Source organism: Pseudophryne corroboree, chromosome 10 (genome assembly GCF_028390025.1).
Source record: "Pseudophryne corroboree isolate aPseCor3 chromosome 10, aPseCor3.hap2, whole genome shotgun sequence".
Taxonomy (NCBI): Eukaryota; Metazoa; Chordata; class Amphibia; order Anura; family Myobatrachidae; genus Pseudophryne; species Pseudophryne corroboree.
In genome coordinates this window covers 328,036,736-328,055,845 of record NC_086453.1, presented here as the reverse complement: position 1 = coordinate 328,055,845, position 19,110 = coordinate 328,036,736, and the positions used below count along the sequence as shown (strand labels likewise).

The window sequence follows — 19,110 nt, the reverse complement described above, 5'->3', positions numbered from 1 at the left end:
TATAATACTGCTGGTCCCCAGTCCCCACAATAAAGCAGTGTGAGCACAGATATATGCAGCACACTGAGCACAGATATGGAGCGTTTTTCAGGCAGACAACGTATAATACTGGTGGTCACTGATCAGCAAAACTCTGCACTGTACTCCTCCTATATAATACTGCTGGTCCCCAGTCCCCACAATAAAGCAGTGTGAGCACAGATATATGCAGCACACTGAGCACAGATATGGAGCGTTTTTCAGGCAGACAATGTATACTGGTGGTCACTGGTCAGCAAAACTCTGCATTGTACTCCTCCTATATAATACTGCTGGTCCCCAGTCCCCACAATAAAGCAGTGTGAGCACAGATATATGCAGCACACTGAGCACAGATATGGAGCGTTTTTCAGGCAGACAACGTATAATACTGGTGGTCACTGGTCAGCTAAACTCTGCACTGTACTCCTCCTATATAATACTGCTGGTCCCCAGTCCCCACAATAAAGCAGTGTGAGCACAGATATATGCAGCACACTGAGCACAGATATGGAGCGTTTTTCAGACAGACAACGTATACTGGTGGTCACTGGTCAGCAAAACTCTGCACTGTACTCCTCCTATATAATACTGCTGGTCCCCAGTCCCCACAATAAAGCAGTGTGAGCACAGATATATGCAGCACACTGAGCACAGATATGGAGCGTTTTTCAGGCAGACAACGTATAATACTGGTGGTCACTGGTCAGCAAAACTCTTCACTGTACTCCTCCTAAATAATACTGCTGGTCCCCAGTCCCCACAATAAAGCAGTGTGAGCACAGATATATGCAGCACACTGAGCACAGATATGGAGCGTTTTTCAGGCAGACAACGTATACTGGTGGTCACTGGTCAGCAAAACTCTGCACTGTACTCCTCCTATATAATACTGCTGGTCCCCAGTCCCCACAATAAAGCAGTGTGAACACAGATATATGCAGCACACTGAGCACAGATATGGAGCGTTTTTCAGGCAGACAACGTATACTGGTGGTCACTGGTCAGCAAAACTCTGCACTGTACTCCTCCTATAATACTGCTGGTCCCCAGAATAAAGATATTTGCACTGCAGCCCCCTGAAACAAAGTGAGAGGATGACAGCCACATCCTCTCACTATCATTTCCAATGCACGAGTGAAAAATGGCGGCGACGCGCGGCTTTATATAGAATCCGAATCTCGCGAGAATCCGACAGCGGGATGATGACGTTCGGGCGCGCTCGGATTAACCGAGCAAGGCGGGAAGATTCGAATCTGCCTCGGAACCGTGTAAAAAGGGTGAAGTTCGGGGGGGTTCGGATTCCGACGAACCGAACCCGATCATCACTAATTTAAACCTTACCACAATTGTGTCAAAGAAGCAGAACATTCTCTTTGTACTCAGATGTGATGGGCAGTCCAATCAACACATTTAATTAGTATCACTGTAAAAAGATGTAATTTCTCAAGTTGTACTTCAGAGCATAGTTACCGACATTCTGGCTGCTCTCTGCGGGAGAGAGCAGCCAGGTCGGCTGAGAGGGCGGGCAGGGGAGGCTGTGACGAAGAGGAGGGGGTGGGCCGGAGGCGGGACGGGGGCGGAGCAAGGGCGGGCGGGGGTGGAGCAAAGGCGGGGTCACAATGACACCTCCTTTAAGCCACACCCCCGCTCTGTAATGCCGCGATCACCGGCATTACACTGCAGGGGGCATGGCTATGATGACGCGATTCTTGCAGAATCGCATCATCGACTGGCCGGACCGCCCACTTTACGCACTAAGTGGGCAGACGGGCAGGGGGGACCCCGCGAATCGGGAGACTTGCCTGCTCTTCCGTGGGGCCGGGATGGTCACCCGATTTTCGGGAGCCTCCCGGCCAATCCGGGAGAGTAGGCAAGTATGCTTCAGAGGTAACCATTGAAATATAGAATGTGACGGCAGATAAGAACCACTTGGCCCATCTAGTCTTCCCCTTTTTTTTTTTTTACCATTTTTTTTAATCCCAAACCTTATTTGATACTTATTTCTTTGTAAGGATATCCCTATGTCTATCCCGGGATCCGGTCTGAAGATCGACAGTGTCTAGGTCGACAATGTTTAGGTCGACCACTATAGGTCGACAGTCACTAGGTCGACATGGATGGAAGGTCGACAGGGTTTCTAGGTCGACATGTGCTAGGTCGACAGGTCTAAAGGTCGACATGAATTTTTCACATTTTTTTGGGGGGGGGGGATTTTTTCATACTTAACGATCCACGTGGATTACGATTGGAACGGTAAAGTGTGCCGAGCGAAGCGGTAGCGGAGCGAAGGCACCATGCCCGAAGCATGGCGAGCGAAGCGAGCCATGCGAGGGGACGCGGTGCACTAATTTGGGATCTCGGTCACTCTACGAAGAAAACGACACAAAAAAAATAAAAAAATCCTCATGTCGACCTTTAGACCTGTCGACCTAGCACATGTCGTCCTAGAAACCCTGTCGACCTTCCATCCATGTCGACCTAGTGACTGTCGACCTATAGTGGTCGACCTAAACATTGTCGACCTAGACACTGTCGATTTGATGAACCACACCCGTCTATCCCAAGTATGTTTAAATTGCTCTACTGTGTTAGGCTCTACCACCTCTGACGGGAGGCTATTCCACTTGTCCACTACCCTTTCTGTGAAGTAATTTTTCCTCAAATTTCCCCTGAACCTCCCCCCCTCCAGTCTCAGTGCATGTCCTCGTGTCCTATTGCTTCTCTTCATTTGGAAAATGTTTCCCTCCTGGACCTTGTTAAAACCCTTGATATATTTGACTAGACTAGGAATAAAGTTATGTTTTGTTTTATTTGTGGGGGGGGGGGGGGGGGGCACTGTGTAATGCAAGTTATTAGTAACTCTGTAAAGTAGCCCTGGACATTCCAAAAGTCACCATGATCAGTTAATATACAGTGTGCTGTTAACGGTAGTAGGTAGCTCTAATTGTCAGGGGACTAGTTGTCTGGGGGCACTAGGATGTGAGAGGTGCGGACCTCTTGTGATAGTGTGGGATTATTGCACTGTGTTTGCACCAGTAGTCCTGGCCAGGGGATTGAGCGCCAGCCAGAATGTGAAAGGGACTAGGCTGACCCCCTGCGATTGCGAGGATTCTTCTCAGAAGCTCGGGACATCCTCCTGGCTGATTATCAGAGCCGGCCTTAGGCATAGGCAAACTAGGCAACTGCCTAGGGCATTTGGCATGCCTAGGGGCACAAGCAGCTTCTGATGATTAAAATGATGTGCGGCATGCCTATATTCTGTGTGTAGCATTTTGTATGCAGATACAGCAGGGCCGTTTCTAGACAATTTGGCTCCCAGTGCGAGATTTCAAAATGCGCCCCCCCCCCCCCCCCTATTGCTCTAAAAAAAAAATAAAAGTGTGCCCCCCCATATAGCCATAAAAAGAAAAAGCATGCGCGCGCCGTAGGCGCGCACGCTCCCGACAAGGGTGTGTGGCCTGATTAAAATGGGCGTGGTCTCATTAAAGTGGGCATGGCCTCATCTGATATCATCACACCCACCACAGTACGGAAAAAAATAAAAATGTCCCCTTTTTACACATTACAGCAGGCAAGTGTCCCCATATTACACAGCGCGGCAGGCAGGTGTCCCCATTTTACACAGCGCGGCAGGCAGGTGTCCCCATTTTACACAGCACGGAAGGCTGGTATCCCCATTTTACACAGTACGCAGGCAGGTGCCCCCATTTTACACAGTACGCAGGCAGGTATCCCCATTTTACAAAGTGCAGCAGGCAGGTATCCCCATTTTACACAGCGCGGCAGGCAGATATCCCCATTTTACACAGCACAGCAGGCAGATATCCCCATTTTACACAGCACAGCAGGCAGATATCCCCATTTTACACAGTACGCAGGCAGATGCCCCCATATTACACAGTACGCAGGCAGATGCCCCCATATTACACAGTACGCAGGTAGGTGCCCCCATATTACACAGTACGCAGGTAGGTGCCCCCATATTACACAGTACGCAGGCAGATGCCCCCATATTACACAGTACGCAGGCAGATGCCCCCATATTACACAGTACGCAGGCAGGTGCCCCCATATTACACAGTACGCAGGCGCCCCCATATTACACAGTACGCAGGCAGGTTCCCCCATATTACACAGTACGCAGGCAGGTGCCCCCATATTACACAGTACGCAGGCAGGTGCCCCCATATTACACAGTGTGGCAGGCAGGTATCCCCATAGGCAGGTGCCCCCATATTACACAGTGTGGCAGGCAGGTATCCCCATAGGCAGGTGCCCCCATATTACACAGTGTGGCAGGCAGGTATCCCCATAGGCAGGTGCCCCCATATTACACAGTGTGGCAGGCAGGTATCCCCATAGGCAGGTGCCCCCATATTACACAGTGTGGCAGGCAGGTATCCCCATAGGCAGGTGCCCCCATATTACACAGTGTGGCAGGCAGGTATCCCCATAGGCAGGTGCCCCCATATTACACAGTGTGGCAGGCAGGTATCCCCATAGGCAGGTGCCCCCATTTTACACAGTGCGGCAGCGGCAGGCAGGTTTCAAGCTGAGGAGAAGGAAGGGGGAGAGAGAATACTTACGTCTTCCCGCTCTTCGGTCCCGCCGCCTCACGTCCCGCGCCGGCCGCCTCCTCCTTCTTGCCTCTCCCGAGCGCTCCTGCTCGGGGGGCGGGGCTTTGCGGAATGACGCGTTTGCGTCGTGACGTCACGACGCAACGCGTCATTCCGCGAAACTCCGCCCCCCGAGCAGGAGCGCTCGGGAGAGGCAAGAAGGAGTAACTAAGTGCCGCGGCGGGCGCCCCGTGCAGTTGCACGGCTCGCCCGCCCCTAGAAACGGCACTGAGATACAGCCACAGTCACACCCCGTATATAGGCATGCAGCATATCATTTTAATCAGCAGAAGCTGCATGTGCATCCTAGCCACATAGTAATGCAAACAAGATGCATTTTCATCAAAAATAGGCACCTGCCTTTAGCAGAGTTGCCAGTTGACTCACACCAGGAATCTCCTGCTGCATGGCGCACTGAGGCAAGATTTATGAGGACACATCTGTATCCAAGCAGAGGCAGAGGTCACAGTGTTAGTGGTCATGTGAGTGCTGTGTTTGTGTGAGTGGGTTGGTTGTGTAATAGTGTTCGGCATATGTATAAGGGGCAATAAGTGTGTCATGTGTATAAATACATTCATAATGTGCAGCATATGTGTAAGGGACATTATGTGTGTCTTTATGTGTATAAGGGCATTAATGTGTGGCATATGTGTAAGGGACATTAAGTGTATAAGGCCCTTAATAAAGCTTGGCATAATGTGTAAGGTGCATTATGCTTATAAGGACATTAATAATGTGTGTCATATATGTAAGGGGCATTACTGTGTGGTATTATGTGTATAAATGCATTATTAATGTGTGGCATTATGTGTATAAGATGCTCTACTGTGTGGCGTAACATATAGAAACGGCACTACTGTGTGTTCTAGCGTGAATATAGAGCAATATGGTGTGGAGTAATGTGCATAAGGAGCAATTCAGTGTGATGTAATGTGAATAAGGGGCACTACTGTGAGGAGTAACATATATAAGGTGAAGTGGTATTACTGTGTGATTTAACATGAATTAGGGACACTATCACATGATAAATTGTGAATAAAGTTGCACTACTGTGTGGCATAATTTGAACTGGGGGCACTAAGGTGTGGCCATGTCCCTTGCCAGCAAAAACACGCTCCTTTTTGGGCTGTGCGCCAGATGTGCGCAATGTTCCTGTTTAAAATATAGGGGGTGGGAAGGAACACAAAATAAGGACTGCTATGGGTGAGGTGTGATGGTGCTGGGAAAGGGGTGCAGGGTCAGAGGTGGAACTAGCGGTGGCGCTAGGGGGCACCAACCAAAATCTTGCCTAGGGCATCATTTTGGTTAGAGCAGGCTCTGCTGATTATGGTGGGGTCTGCACACCGAAATACTCCTTTTACCATACCTGGCCCCCTGTAACCTTAGGCTAGGCACCAAAACCTCATGTAAAAGTTCACTGCATACATAAGAGTAACACATTTGGGAGTTTGGGGCCCACTACCTCGTCCCTGTTGAGGTTTGTGGCCGCCCTTTGCAGAATCTCCAGGCACCTCTGCTATGAATAACAAGTCACAGTAGCCATTAGTTTAATACCTAGTAATAAATAAAAATGCTACTCATCCGCCCCCTTGTTATATAATATATATATACTAGTATAATACTAAATACACAATAATTAGAAATGTGACATTGAAGTTACTAGTTATAATTGTGTCTTTTCTCACTGTACTTATTCTTAAACATGTGAAGCTGCAATCTTAATAAATAAATGTGATGACTTACGTTTAATGGGCTCAGGGTTGCTGGTAACGTCGGCGTCTTTTCAAGAGAAGATCAGCACAAAACAGAAACAAATAAAACAGATTGTAAATGAAAGCTGATTTCTGTATTAAGTCATCACCACTCGTTATTGTACCTTCTAATAATCGGATATCTCTCTACCGGGATCCGGTCTCTAGGTCGACAGTAACTAAATCGACCTAGTTATTTCCATCAGTAAACCAATATCCTGGAGCCACTACACGGGACATCTGCTATCTCTGGAAGGCATGAAGCATCTCAGATATTTCTCCTACCTACCTTGCGCGGAGGTGCCTGTATGTAGGCAGATATAAGCTAGACAACACAGGGCTATAGCAGGATATGCCATAATGCTCCGTCTAGTTGATTCTTAAAGTTTTGATGAAGATCAGTGTACTTGTCTGTACCTTGCTTGTACCGGAAGCCAGCTGTAGGGAGCATGGCTTAGCAGAATATACCACAGATATCCTGTGCACTCTTTACTGTGCACAACCTCCCTTGAGTTTAAGGGGGACATTTACTAAGCAGTGATAAGAGTGGAGAAGTGAGCCAGTGGAGAAGTGCCCATGGCAACCAATCCGCACTGAAGTAACATCTATAATTTGCATACTATAAAATGATACAGAGCTACTGATTGGTTCATGGGGCAACTTCTCCACTGGCTCACTTCTCCACTCTTATCACTGCTTAGTAAATGTCCCCCAAAGTCACTTAGGCTGTCCATAGTATTCTACCATAGCTACCAAGAGAAACCCAAAGCTTTACATCATCGTGTGGTATCCCAAATAATATTTCTATGTATTTGTTTACTCTGTTGTGGTATATGGATTCTAAGGAATAACCCTGCACAAGAGTTACAGGGCAGTCCTGAAGAAAGGGCATGTGAACCTTGAAACGTAGGCAGCAATATGTCTGGTGGTTTGCTTACAGTGATGGCTCCTACCTCTTTATCCAAGCGGGTGTGCAGGTCTGAAATGTGCGCATTTGTGGGATCACGATCCCGCAAGTGCAAACAAATCCACATTACCTGTTGGTATTAGCCTCCTGTTGGTGATGCCTGCAGCGAGTCCCGGACAGCTGGCTGTGTTGCCGGGGGAGAAGGAGGCTGGGGGATCCGGGAGGCAGCCAGCACAGGAGTGAGGGGGGCCAGAGTGAGTGGTGCTGGGCAGCTGAGGCGGCGGGATGTGAAAAAAAGCCTTTAGGACAGTAAAAGCTGGCGTTAGCCTCTGCATCGGTAAGTGAGCGTCCATGGCTTTGTACGTATGAAATTGGGGTAAATACATAAAACATTTTTTTTTAACGCATGTTTCCTCTAGTACATGCCACCCACAGGCTTCTAGAAGCCAGCTAGGACTGCTGTTATAGCAGCAAAGAGGCTTCCCATTGTAGCTTGTACTGGCAGTCCCAGGGGAAGAAAACACTGCTTCTCCGGCTGTGACTAGCAGAGAGCACTTCCTATGGGAAGCCATTGCTAGGCAGGCCCTGTGGGTGCTGGATTTTACTGGGGGGTAGGGGGCTGCAGTCCTGCAGCCCCAAGGTAAAATCCGCCACTGTTTCTTTATATTCCATAGACGCAATCTGTAATTATGTACTGAGAATCTGTATGCAATAATACAGTTCCTGTCAATTTGATACTAAAGGGATGATGTATCAAACAGTGAAAAGAGTGGAGAAGTTGCACAAATCAGCTTTGAGGTAGTATTTATCATGTACATTCTATAAAATGATAGGTAGCAACCAGTAGCGGATCTTGCCACGGGCAAGCAGGACTTTTGCCCGGGGCGCCGCCTTCCGGAGGGCCCCGCACCAGGGCAAGATCCGTTGCTGCTGTGCCGCCCGCTGGCCGCGGAGAGGTCCTTTACTGTGCGGTGCGCAATGATGTCATCGCGCACCGCACAGCAAAGGTCCTCTCCATGAAGGGAAACTAGACATGACGTCATCGCGCACCGCACAGCAAAGGTCCTCTCCACGAAGGGAACTAGACGTTACGCGTCTAGTTTCTCTTCGTGGAGTGGACCTTTGCTGTGCGGTGCGTGAGGACGTCATCGCGCACCGCACATTAAAAGACCTCTCCACGAAGGGCTTCACAGCGGCCAGCGGCAGCGGGGGGCACATTTCAGAGCGCTACAGTAGTCTGTATAGGGGGCGTAAATGACCATGCCCCCTGTACGAAGCCACGCCCCCCATTGCCGCCCGGGGCGCGCAAAGCCCCAGAACCGGCCCTGGTAGCAACAAGATGTAGTTATGTGACCGACACCGGAAGCCCGAGCGCTGGACAGCCTGACAGTCAGCATGCAGACTAACAGGGACTTTTCCCAGTCGTGGGAATACAACCTGTGGCAAGCACAGCGAGCCACCAATCCCGCAAGGGGCTTCTTTGCACTCCCCCCCCCGGCATTCTGGAGACCGGGATCCCGGGGTCGGTATGGTGACCACTGGGATCCCAAACATCGGTCTCCCAATACCAACCCGTAGCAACTCATTGGTTGCTGTTGCAGCTGGTCCACTTCTCCCCTCTTTCCACTGCTTGATACGTTAAACCTTAAATTATGTGTCATCTGTTGTTTTAACTAGAACATGTGCATGTGCTTCAGTGGTGTAACTAGACATTTTAGCGATGTATGCAAGAAACAGCATCGGCGCCCCCCACCACATATAAAAACAGGGCCAATGCGCGCCGCAGGTGCGCACCAAAAAATGTAGGGGCGTGGCTTCATGTGGAAGGGGCGTGGCCACATAGCTCTCTTTTACACAGTACGGCATGCAGAGTCCCCATTTTACATAGTACGGAGAGCAGTGTCTCCCTATTACACAGTACGGCAGGCAGAGTCCACCTTTTACACATTACTGCAGGCAGAGTCCCCCTTTTTTACACATTAGGCCGGCAGAGTCCCTGTTTTTACATATTAGGCAGGGTCCCTGTTATTACACATTACAGCAGCAGAGTCCCTGGTTTTACACATTATGGCAGCAGAGTTCCCGTTTTTCACATTATGGCAGCAGAGTCCCCATTTTTACACATTAGGCAGGCAGAGTCCCCATTTTTACACATTAGGCAGGGTCCCCGTTTTTACACATTACGGCAGCAGAGTCCCCGTTTTTACACATTACGGCAGAAGAGTCCCCGTTTTTACACATTATGGCTGCAGAGTCCCCGGTTTTACACATTATGACAGCAGATTCCCCGTTTCTACATATTAGGCAGGGTCCCCGTTTTTACACATTATGGCAGCAGAGTCCCCATTTTAACACATTAGGCAGGGTCCCCGTTTTTACACATTACGGCAGCATAGTACCCGTTTTTACACATTACGGCAGAAGAGTCCCCGTTTTTACACATTACGGCAGCAGAGTCCCCGGTTTTACACATTATGGCAGCAGAGTCCCCGTTTTTACATATTAGGCAGGGTCCCCGTTTTTACACATTATGGCAGCAGAGTCCCCATTTTAACACATTAGGCAGGGTCCCCGTTTTTACACATTACGGCAGCAGAGTCCCCGTTTTTACACATTACGGCAGCAGAGTCCCCGTTTTTACACATTATGGCAGCAGAGTCCCCGTTTTTACGCATTAGGCCGACAGAGTCCCCGTTTTTGCAGAGTCCCCGTTTTTGCAGTGTCCCCATTTTTACATATTAGGCGGGGGGGGGGGGGAGAGACTGTGTGTCTCACCTGAGGCGGCAGCTGAAGACAGGCGGTGGGTGCGATCCGGCATCCAGGGCCACACACACACACGTCCGGGAGCTGCCTGCGCTCCCACTTCCGTCCTCTGGCGGCGGCGGGTCTTAGTGGCTGAATAACGGCACAGGAGTGTGTGTTGCGACATACACCCTGCAGCACCGCTCCCCATCCCTTGCAGAGGCGGCAGCTGGAGGCAGGTGGTGGGGGTTGATCCGGCAACCAGGCTTCACACTTCCGGGAGCTCCCGCTCCCACTCCCTTGCAGAGGCGGCCGCGGCTCTCAGTGATGAATAACGGGACGGGGTTGTGCTGCCACATAGCGTCTGTGGCACCGCTCCCTGTCACTTCAGCGGCAGCGGCGGGATTTCAGTACTCAGTCACTGGACATGATGACCATACGGAGGGGTGTGCTGCCAGATGGTGCGCCCTCAGTGCATTTGCACTGTGGGCAAGGCACCATCGGCACACACCTAGTTATGGCCCTGATGTGCTTCACCCCAATCTCTGTCTCAATTCTGTCGTTTCCAGCTACGCAACATTACTCGCATCAGGCCATTCCTCTCCCAGAGTGCGACTAAACTTATTATCCACTCACTGGTCATGCAACATTCTCCTCACTGGCCTCCCACTCCCATCTCGCTCCACTCCGATCTGTTCTCAACTCCGTGACATCATGACTGTGGTTTTTGTGAACCCTGCGTGTATGTGAAGTCCGTGCAGGTAACTGGAGGACTATGTGTATATTTGGCTGGTCTGTGGGAATCAGTGAGATTAAGTAGTAAGGAGCAATCCCTGACCGGGGTCAAACCCGGGCCTCGGCAGAGGGACCCGTATCCTGACCACTGGATCACCAGGAACTTGGTGTTGATAGCAGGATGGTGAATGTATTGATGAGAACAAACTGGATATACTGTCACAGGAGTAGGTGTTTGTGTACTCAAGGTTACTATGAAACAGGTTCTCTGGCGTTGCGCAGAACAGGGAGGAGTACTGAAGACGTTGAACCGGACTGGTTACCGGTGAGATTGAGAACTGCACTGTGAACTGGGCTGGGTACTGGTATAACTGGAACACAACTGTAATCCGGGCTGGTACCGGATATAACAGGAAACGCAACTGTATGTAGAACAATGACTGTGGCTGGGACTTTAAGATGAGGCTGAAGAAGAACTGAGGACTGTAGCTGTGACTTTAGGACGAGGCTGAAGTAGAACTGTGACTGTATCTTTAAGACAAGACTGAAGAATACTGTGACTGTGGGGGTGATTCAGAGTTGATCATTGCTGTGTAAAATTTAGCACAGTTACGATCATCCACACTGACATGCGCGGGGACGCCCAGCACAGGGCTAGTCCGCCCCGCATGTCAGGCCCGGCCCCACCGCACAAGTACAAAAGGATCGCACAGCGGCGATGCTTTTGTACTTGAAGAGTAACTCTCTACCAGCGCAGCTCCTGCATGCTGGTAGGGAGTTACTCGTCATTGTGATGGTCACAGCAGCTGCGTGTGACGTCACGCAGCCGATGCGACCCGCCCCCCGCACGGTCCGGCCACGCCTGCGTTGGCAGGACTGTGCCCACAAAACGCAGCCGTGCCGCCCCCTCCCGCCCAGCGAATGCCACTGCCTGTCAATCAGGCAGAGGCAATCGCTAGGCAACGACAGCCGTCGGCTGTCTGGCATTCGCCGGCGCATGCGCACTTCTGACCTGATCACTGCGCTGCGATGAACGGCAGCGTGCGATCAGGTCAGAATGACCCCCCACAGTCTTTAAGAGACTGAAGAATACTGAAGACTGTGACTGTAAATTTAAGATGAGAATGAAGAATACTGCGGCTGTCTCTTTAAGATGAAACTGAAGAATACTGCGGCTGTGACTTTAAGACGAAACTGATACTGGATATAACTGGTAACACAACTGTTATGGAGTCCCTGCAGTCCCCACCCTGAAGATTTCTCCAGAGTGGCCACAACAGGGCCAAGGTGAAGCAGCCCAGCCTGATCCTGTCACCGGCTACGGTGTGGTGGTACCTACTGCCACTTGAGACTGACCACCCACTGCGCTGCTTCTACCTGCTGTGGGGGGCCAATATATTGGCCGTGGGGGGCCAATATGATTGGGTTTTTGCCTGTGGGGACCAATGTGTTTATTTTTTCCTATCAGGGCCAATGTGTGTGTGCTTTTTTCCCTGTAAGACCAATGTGCATAGTTTTCAATAATAAAACTTTGAATAATAAAAGTATTAATTATGCATAGAGCTGAATGTGGGGGCTCCAAAATGTCCTGCCCAGGGTGCTGGCAGACCTGAAGCTGACCCAGGGTGGGCACTACGCTGCACCTGTATCGTGGTGTGCTAATGTGTGTGTGATGGCATTAGCTATATATATTCACAAAATATATTTGACAATAGTGTTTATATACCCTCCAACATTATCAGAGTACATTGTAGCAAGCCCACACATTACATGACACTGGTGTCACATTGCTGACAGTGCATTTAGATGTAACCCTGACACTGAACCACAGCAGCTAGTGCAACCTTTGACTTTGCTGTAGATTACCACATTATCAACACTGGCTGCTGCAGGCTGTGGCACAGCGCACATTTTGCAGCCAAATACAACGCTACGGTACTAAATGACAACGGTGACAAGACTGCAGCTGCAGTTCCCACAGTCCCCGCACGATGTCGCTGCAGCAGTAACCAAAGCAGCAGTGACAGGTAAACACGGGCATCACCTGACACGAAGCCACGTGCTCCTGCTGGAGGCGGAGCCTCGCACTGCGCGACTCTAGTAGTATCAGCAAGCCCGGCGGCGGAGGGTGGGCCTCCCAGTACGAGTCGTACAACCACCACCAGGGGGGCGTGGCCTCGGCGCACCTCGCGCCTCACCTCTGACAGCTGCTCCTCCTCCAGTCACTCCGGCGGCTCCATCCCCGGTGGGTGGGCGTTTCCGCTGAGCCCAGATGTGAGGGCGGAAGCGGAAGTGTCAGGAAGGTGGAAACGGTGAGTCAGAGAATCTGAGGAGGTGTTTACTCGTGTAGTGTGTGTTCCTAGCATTATATATATATATTTATATTTATCTGTAGCTGTCATTACCAGGGGGATGCACACAGACCCACACACAGGTATTCCCTCACACATACACATCCTGCCCAATCACAGCACGACACAGGGCATATGGTGTTATGGTGGTAGAGCTCATTCTGCTTTCTAAGCTCTGCTTGCCTGCCTGGTGATACAGTATAACTGCGTTGTACGTATATATACAGCGTGCCTGCGTTGCATGGTGTACATACAGCGTGCCTGCATTGCATGGTGTGTATATATACAGTGTGCCTGCATTGCATGGTATACATACAGCGTGCCTGCGTTGCATGGTGTATATATAAACAGCGTGCCTGCGTTGCATGGTGTGTGTATATACGGTGTGCCTGTGTTGCATGGTGTACATGCAGCGTGCCTGCATTGCATGGTGTGTATATATACGGTGTGCCTGTGTTGCATGGTGTGCATACAGCGTGCCTGCATTGTATGGTGTGTATATATACGGTGTGCCTGTGTTGCATGGTGTACATACAGCGTGCCTGCATTGCATGGTGTGTGTGTATATATACAGTGTCCCTCTGTTGCATGGTGTGTATATATATATACAGTGTGCCTGCGTTGCATGGTATACATACAGCGTTCCTGCGTTGCATGGTGTGTATATATACAGTGTGCCTGTGTTGCATGGTGTGCATACAGCGTGCCTGCATTGTATGGTGTGTATATATACGGTGTGCCTGTGTTGCATGGTGTACATACAGCGTGCCTGCATTGCATGGTGTGTGTGTATATATACAGTGTCCCTCTGTTGCATGGTGTGTATATATATATACAGTGTGCCTGCGTTGCATGGTATACATACAGTGTTCCTGCGTTGCATGGTGTACATACAGCGTGCCTGCATTGCATGGTGTGTATATATACAGTGTGCCTGCATTGCATGGTGTATATATAAACAGCGTGTCTGCATTGCATGGTGTACATACAGCGTGCCTGCATTGCATGGTGTGTATATATACAGTGTGCCTGCATTGCATGGTATACATACAGCGTGCCTGCGTTGCATGGTGTATATATAAACAGCGTGCCTGCGTTGCATGGTGTGTGTGTATATACGGTGTGCCTGTGTTGCATGGTGTACATGCAGCGTGCCTGCATTGCATGGTGTGTATATATACAGTGTGCCTGTGTTGCATGGTATACATACAGCGTGCCTGCATTGCATGGTGTATATATAAACAGCGTGCCTGCATTGCATGGTGTGTGTATATATACAGTGTCCCTCTGTTGCATGGTGTGTATATATACAGTGTGCCTGCGTTGCATGGTATACATACAGCGTTCCTGCGTTGCATGGTGTACATACAGCGTTCCTGCATTGCATGGTGTGTATATATACAGTGTGCCTGCATTGCATGGTGTACATACAGCGTGCCTGCATTGCATGGTGTGTATATATACAGTGTGCCTGCGTTGCATGGTGTACATACAGCGTTCCTGCGTTGCATGGTGTGTATATATACAGTGTGCCTGCGTTGCATGGTGTACATACAGCGTTCCTGCGTTGCATGGTGTGTATATATACAGTGTGCCTGCGTTGCATGGTGTACATACAGCGTGCCTGCATTGCATGGTGTGTATATATACAGTGTGCCTGCGTTGCATGGTGTACATACAGCGTGCCTGCATTGCATGGTGTGTATATATACAGTGTGCCTGCATTGCATGGTGTGTATATATACAGTGTGCCTGCGTTGCATGGTGTACATACAGAGTGCCTGTGTTGCATGGTGTGTATATATACAGCGTGCCTGCGTTGCATGGTGTGTATATATACAGTGTGCCTGTGTTGCATGGTGTGTATATATACAGTGTGCCTGCGTTGCATGGTGTGTTTATATACAGTGTGCCTGCGTTGCATGGTGTGTATATATACAGTGTGCCTGCATTGCATGGTGTGTTTATATTCAGTGTGCCTGCGTTGCATGGTGTGTATATATACAGTGTGCCTGCGTTGCATGGTGTGTATATATACAGTGTGCCTGCGTTGCATGGTGTGTATATATACAGTGTGCCTGCGTTGCATGGTGTGTATATATACAGTGTGCCTGCGTTGCATGGTGTGTATGTATACAGCGTCCCTGCGTTGCATGGTGTACATACAGTGTGCCTGCGTTGCTTGGTGTGTATATATACAGCGTGCCTGCGTTGCATGGTGTACATACAGCGTGCCTGCGTTGCATGGTGTGTATATATACAGTGTGCCTGCGTTGCATGGTGTGTATATATACAGCGTGCCTGCGTTGCATGGTGTAGATACAGTGTGCCTGCGTTGCATGGTGTGTATATATACAGCGTGCCTGCGTTGCATGGTGTACATACAGCGTGCCTGCGTTGCATGGTGTGTATATATACAGTGTGCCTGCGTTGCATGGTGTGTATATATACAGTGTGCCTGCGTTGCATGGTGTGTATATATACAGCGTGCCTGCGTTGCATGGTGTAGATACAGCGTGCCTGCGTTGCATGGTGTGTATATATACAGCGTGCCTGCGTTGCATGGTGTACATACAGCGTGCCTGCATTGCATGGTGTGTATATATACAGCGTGCCTGCGTTGCATGGTGTAGATACAGCGTGCCTGCGTTGCATGGTGTGTATATATACAGCGTGCCTGCGTTGCATGGTGTGTTTATATACAGCGTGCCTGCGTTGCATGGTGTGTATATATACAGTGTGCCTGCGTTGCATGGTGTAGATACAGCGTGCCTGCGTTGCATGGTGTGTATATATACAGCGTGCCTGCGTTGCATGGTGTAGATACAGCGTGCCTGCGTTACATGGTGTGTATATATACAGCGTGCCTGCGTTGCATGGTGTGTATATATACAGCGTGCCTGCGTTGCATGGTGTAGATACAGCGTGCCTGCGTTACATGGTGTGTATATATACAGCGTGCCTGCGTTGCATGGTGTGTATATATACAGCGTGTCCTTACCAGTGCTAGCACCTTTTTACTTTATTTTGCTACACTGATGGAATTGGCAAACTATTAAATGCTGTCCCTTATATACAATGTGTTATCTCATTTGAATATAAATGCTCTTTGTAATAACAGAAATAAGACTCAATATTTGGAAATGTGAGTGAGCTGACAACACTTTGGGGGAATTCAATTGCCAACAAAGGGGGCAAATTGGCATTGCTGCAATATTTAAATGCTGGCAACGGCAGCCTGATTCGCCTCCTGCGCCCGACTGATCGCGCACCTTTTTGCCCAGAAGTGTTAGCTACGCTATGGGGTAGCAAACACTTTTGAGCAAGCTCCCTTAGCAGTAAAGTGTAGTGAGTGTCACATGAATTTGGCCGGGTGAGATACTTGCATTCTCCCCTTCACCTCAAATTTGACCCTTAATATTGCATATGTTATGGATACAGAATACTTTAACATGTACTAAAATGTGCACCAAACTTTCATCTGTCAGATTCCAAAATGGAAGCAACTGTCAGATTAGTTGCTATGGTTCGCTGCAAATTTTATACAAATACTTTGGCCTCATACTATCCCTCTTAGTGGGATGCATTTTGCGCCACTCGTGGTGCAGGTCTTGGTATACGTTGAGCAGTGTAATGAGAAGCTTTCACTTCACTACAAGTTAGAGCTCATTCTTTCAGTGGCCAGACCCAAGCTGCAGAGGACAAGTCAAGCCACTCGACATTAAAGTGATCTAACGCAGGTGTACTACTGTGTGAAATAACCAAGCACCAAGTTGTCCAGTTTTTGTTTCGCTCGGCATCGCTCGCAGATGCCGTCCCAAACTAGGGGGGTAGAGTTACTAAAGCCTCTAAAAATTAAAGTAGTGTTGTTGTCCATAGCAACTGATCAAATTTTGTCTGTTAGTTTCTAGGACACAATATAGAAGTCAGAGCTAGAATCACCACTTTTCATTTATAGAAACTTAATAAATTTACCCCTAGAAGTACACAAAGTTGTGCCGAAAGGCAGCAAAATCTACTGCAGCGCAGGAAAGTGAACAGGTCATATTACCGTCCAACTTCCTACAGCTTAAGGAACACACACCTATATACCCACACCATTCAGAAAATCTATTGCTCTGTTTTGAGCCAAATATTCCCCTTGCAAAAGTTGATTGTAGTTTCAAGGAATCATGAAAGGGAAGGGACATTAGGACGGTTTTACATGTGGAACTTCTGTATATGTAATAATGTAAAGACAGTGCTTTACTTTATCTCTGCTTGTCTTACATCTCGGCAGATAAGGAATTACATGGAACTGGCAGCTGAGTAAAATGACGGATCAGGAGAACAACAACAGCATATCGGCAAATCCTTTTGCTGCACTCTTCGGGTCTCTTGCAGAAGCCCGGCAATTTGTTGCAGGGCAGAAGGAGCAGGTCCGACAGCAGAGAGGTAACTGTAATAGTATAATAGGTGAGAATTCCATTAAGTGTGAGGGCCACATGGTGCTTTTGGTACTGTTGAGGTACAATGGAAAATGTTTGGCTACTATATTAAGTGGGATTATGGGGGTCATTCCGAGTTGATCGCACGTAGCAACTTTTTGCTGCTGGTGCGATCAACTAGACGCCGCCTATGGGGGAGTGTATTTTAGCATAGCAAGGCTGCGATCGCTTGTGCAGTTCTGCTATGCTAAAAAAGTTTTGTGTAAAAGATCAGCCCTGCAGTTACTTACCCTGTGCGATGGATCCAGCGATGAAGGTCCCGGAATTGACGTCAGACATCCGCTCTCCAAACGCCTGGACACGCCTGCATTCGGATCTCCATGCCTGGAAAACGGTGAGTAGACGCCCCGATCCGCCTGTTAATCTTCTTTCGGTCCGCGCTGCGACCGCTTTCTTCGTTCCCGGCGTCGTTGCCCAGCGACTGCCGTCGCGACTGCACATTGCGTCTGCCGCTCAAGCGCAGAACCGACCCGTTCGCGCCGCAGCGTGCGAACGGGTTGGAATGACCCCCCCCATGTGCACTGCAGGTGGAGCAGATGTAACATGTGCAGAGAGAGTTAGATTTGGGTGGGTTATATTGTTTCTGTGCAAGGTAAATATTGGCTGCTATAATTTTTACACTGCAATTTAGATTTCAGTTTGAACACACCCCACCCAAATCTAACTCTCTCTGCACATGTTATATCTGCCCCCTCTGCAGTGCACATGGTTTTGCCCAACTGCTAACAAATTTGCTGCTACAATCAACTCTGAATTACCCTCATTGTACAGCTGAACATCGCAGCAGCACATTATGCTGAATTTAATTCCCTCCTGGCATACATTACACCATACATAGAGAAATAGGGGCTGATTCTGAATTGGATTGGATCTCTGTGCACGGATGCAAACGGCGAGTTTGTGCATACAGCGCATTTCTAAACTGCAAATTTACGCATTTTTGCGTATGACTTTACTATTCTGAGTTAGATGGAACTTGGCCGGATCTATCTTTCTGTGAAATTAGGCAGAGCATGGTGGGAACTGATGACTAACGATGACAGTGCAATCACAACAAATTGCCCTGACTTGTGGGAGTGTCATGATCATGTTCGGACGTGCTTCTAAAGCTCCATGCAATTCTGAGTCATGCATACAGGGTAGGAAAGCCTGCTTATTACAGATCTCTTCTAGCGTGGGGCTGGTGCAGATTCTAATGATGACTGATGTAAGACAGCGCAGTTTGTTTGCAGAAGCACAGGCCTTCATGTCAGTCAATCGTGTGTCACTCAATAAATGTTTGGTGAAAATGATACAGCAATATATACTGCATAGATAAATCCAGAGGTTAAAGTGAGCCGGAACGGGGCGGAACTGCGTTCTATCGGTTCCAATTGGAGACGGAACGCAGTTCCGCCTCCTCCGGCTCAACTAACCCAGAATGTGCGCCGCATGGGGATGCCGGGCGCCCGCTGAGGTTGTTTTACCAGCGGGCGCCGGCACCTTCCCCTCAGCGGCAGC

At 49.1% G+C, this 19,110-nt stretch overlaps 2 protein-coding genes across 6 annotated transcripts in view; one reads left to right on the top strand and one right to left on the bottom strand.

The window, feature by feature from the left end:
* Positions 1-7,663, bottom strand: part of LOC134966665 (T-cell surface glycoprotein CD3 gamma chain-like) — a 48,047-nt gene extending 40,384 nt beyond the window's left edge. The window contains exons 1-2 of one of the 2 annotated variants that reach the window (XM_063943587.1): positions 7,426-7,663; positions 6,381-6,416 (exon numbers count right to left, since the gene is read on the bottom strand). In XM_063943587.1, coding sequence (XP_063799657.1) covers positions 6,381-6,416; positions 7,426-7,648 — 259 coding nt within the window. In that variant the 5' untranslated portion in view covers positions 7,649-7,663. Of the gene's footprint in view, positions 1-6,380; positions 6,417-6,677; positions 6,838-7,425 lie in introns of those variants that run through there. The other variant, XM_063943588.1, reaches the window with a different exon arrangement.
* Positions 1-19,110, top strand: part of UBE4A (ubiquitination factor E4A) — a 103,746-nt gene that overhangs the window by 37,294 nt on the left and 47,342 nt on the right. Inside the window, exons 1-2 of one of the 4 annotated variants that reach the window (XM_063943586.1) lie at positions 12,863-13,084; positions 17,403-17,557. In XM_063943586.1, coding sequence (XP_063799656.1) covers positions 17,437-17,557 — 121 coding nt within the window. In that variant the 5' untranslated portion in view covers positions 12,863-13,084; positions 17,403-17,436. Of the gene's footprint in view, positions 1-12,862; positions 13,085-13,139; positions 13,207-17,402; positions 17,579-19,110 lie in introns of those variants that run through there. The other 3 variants (XM_063943583.1, XM_063943585.1, XM_063943584.1) reach the window with 3 other exon arrangements.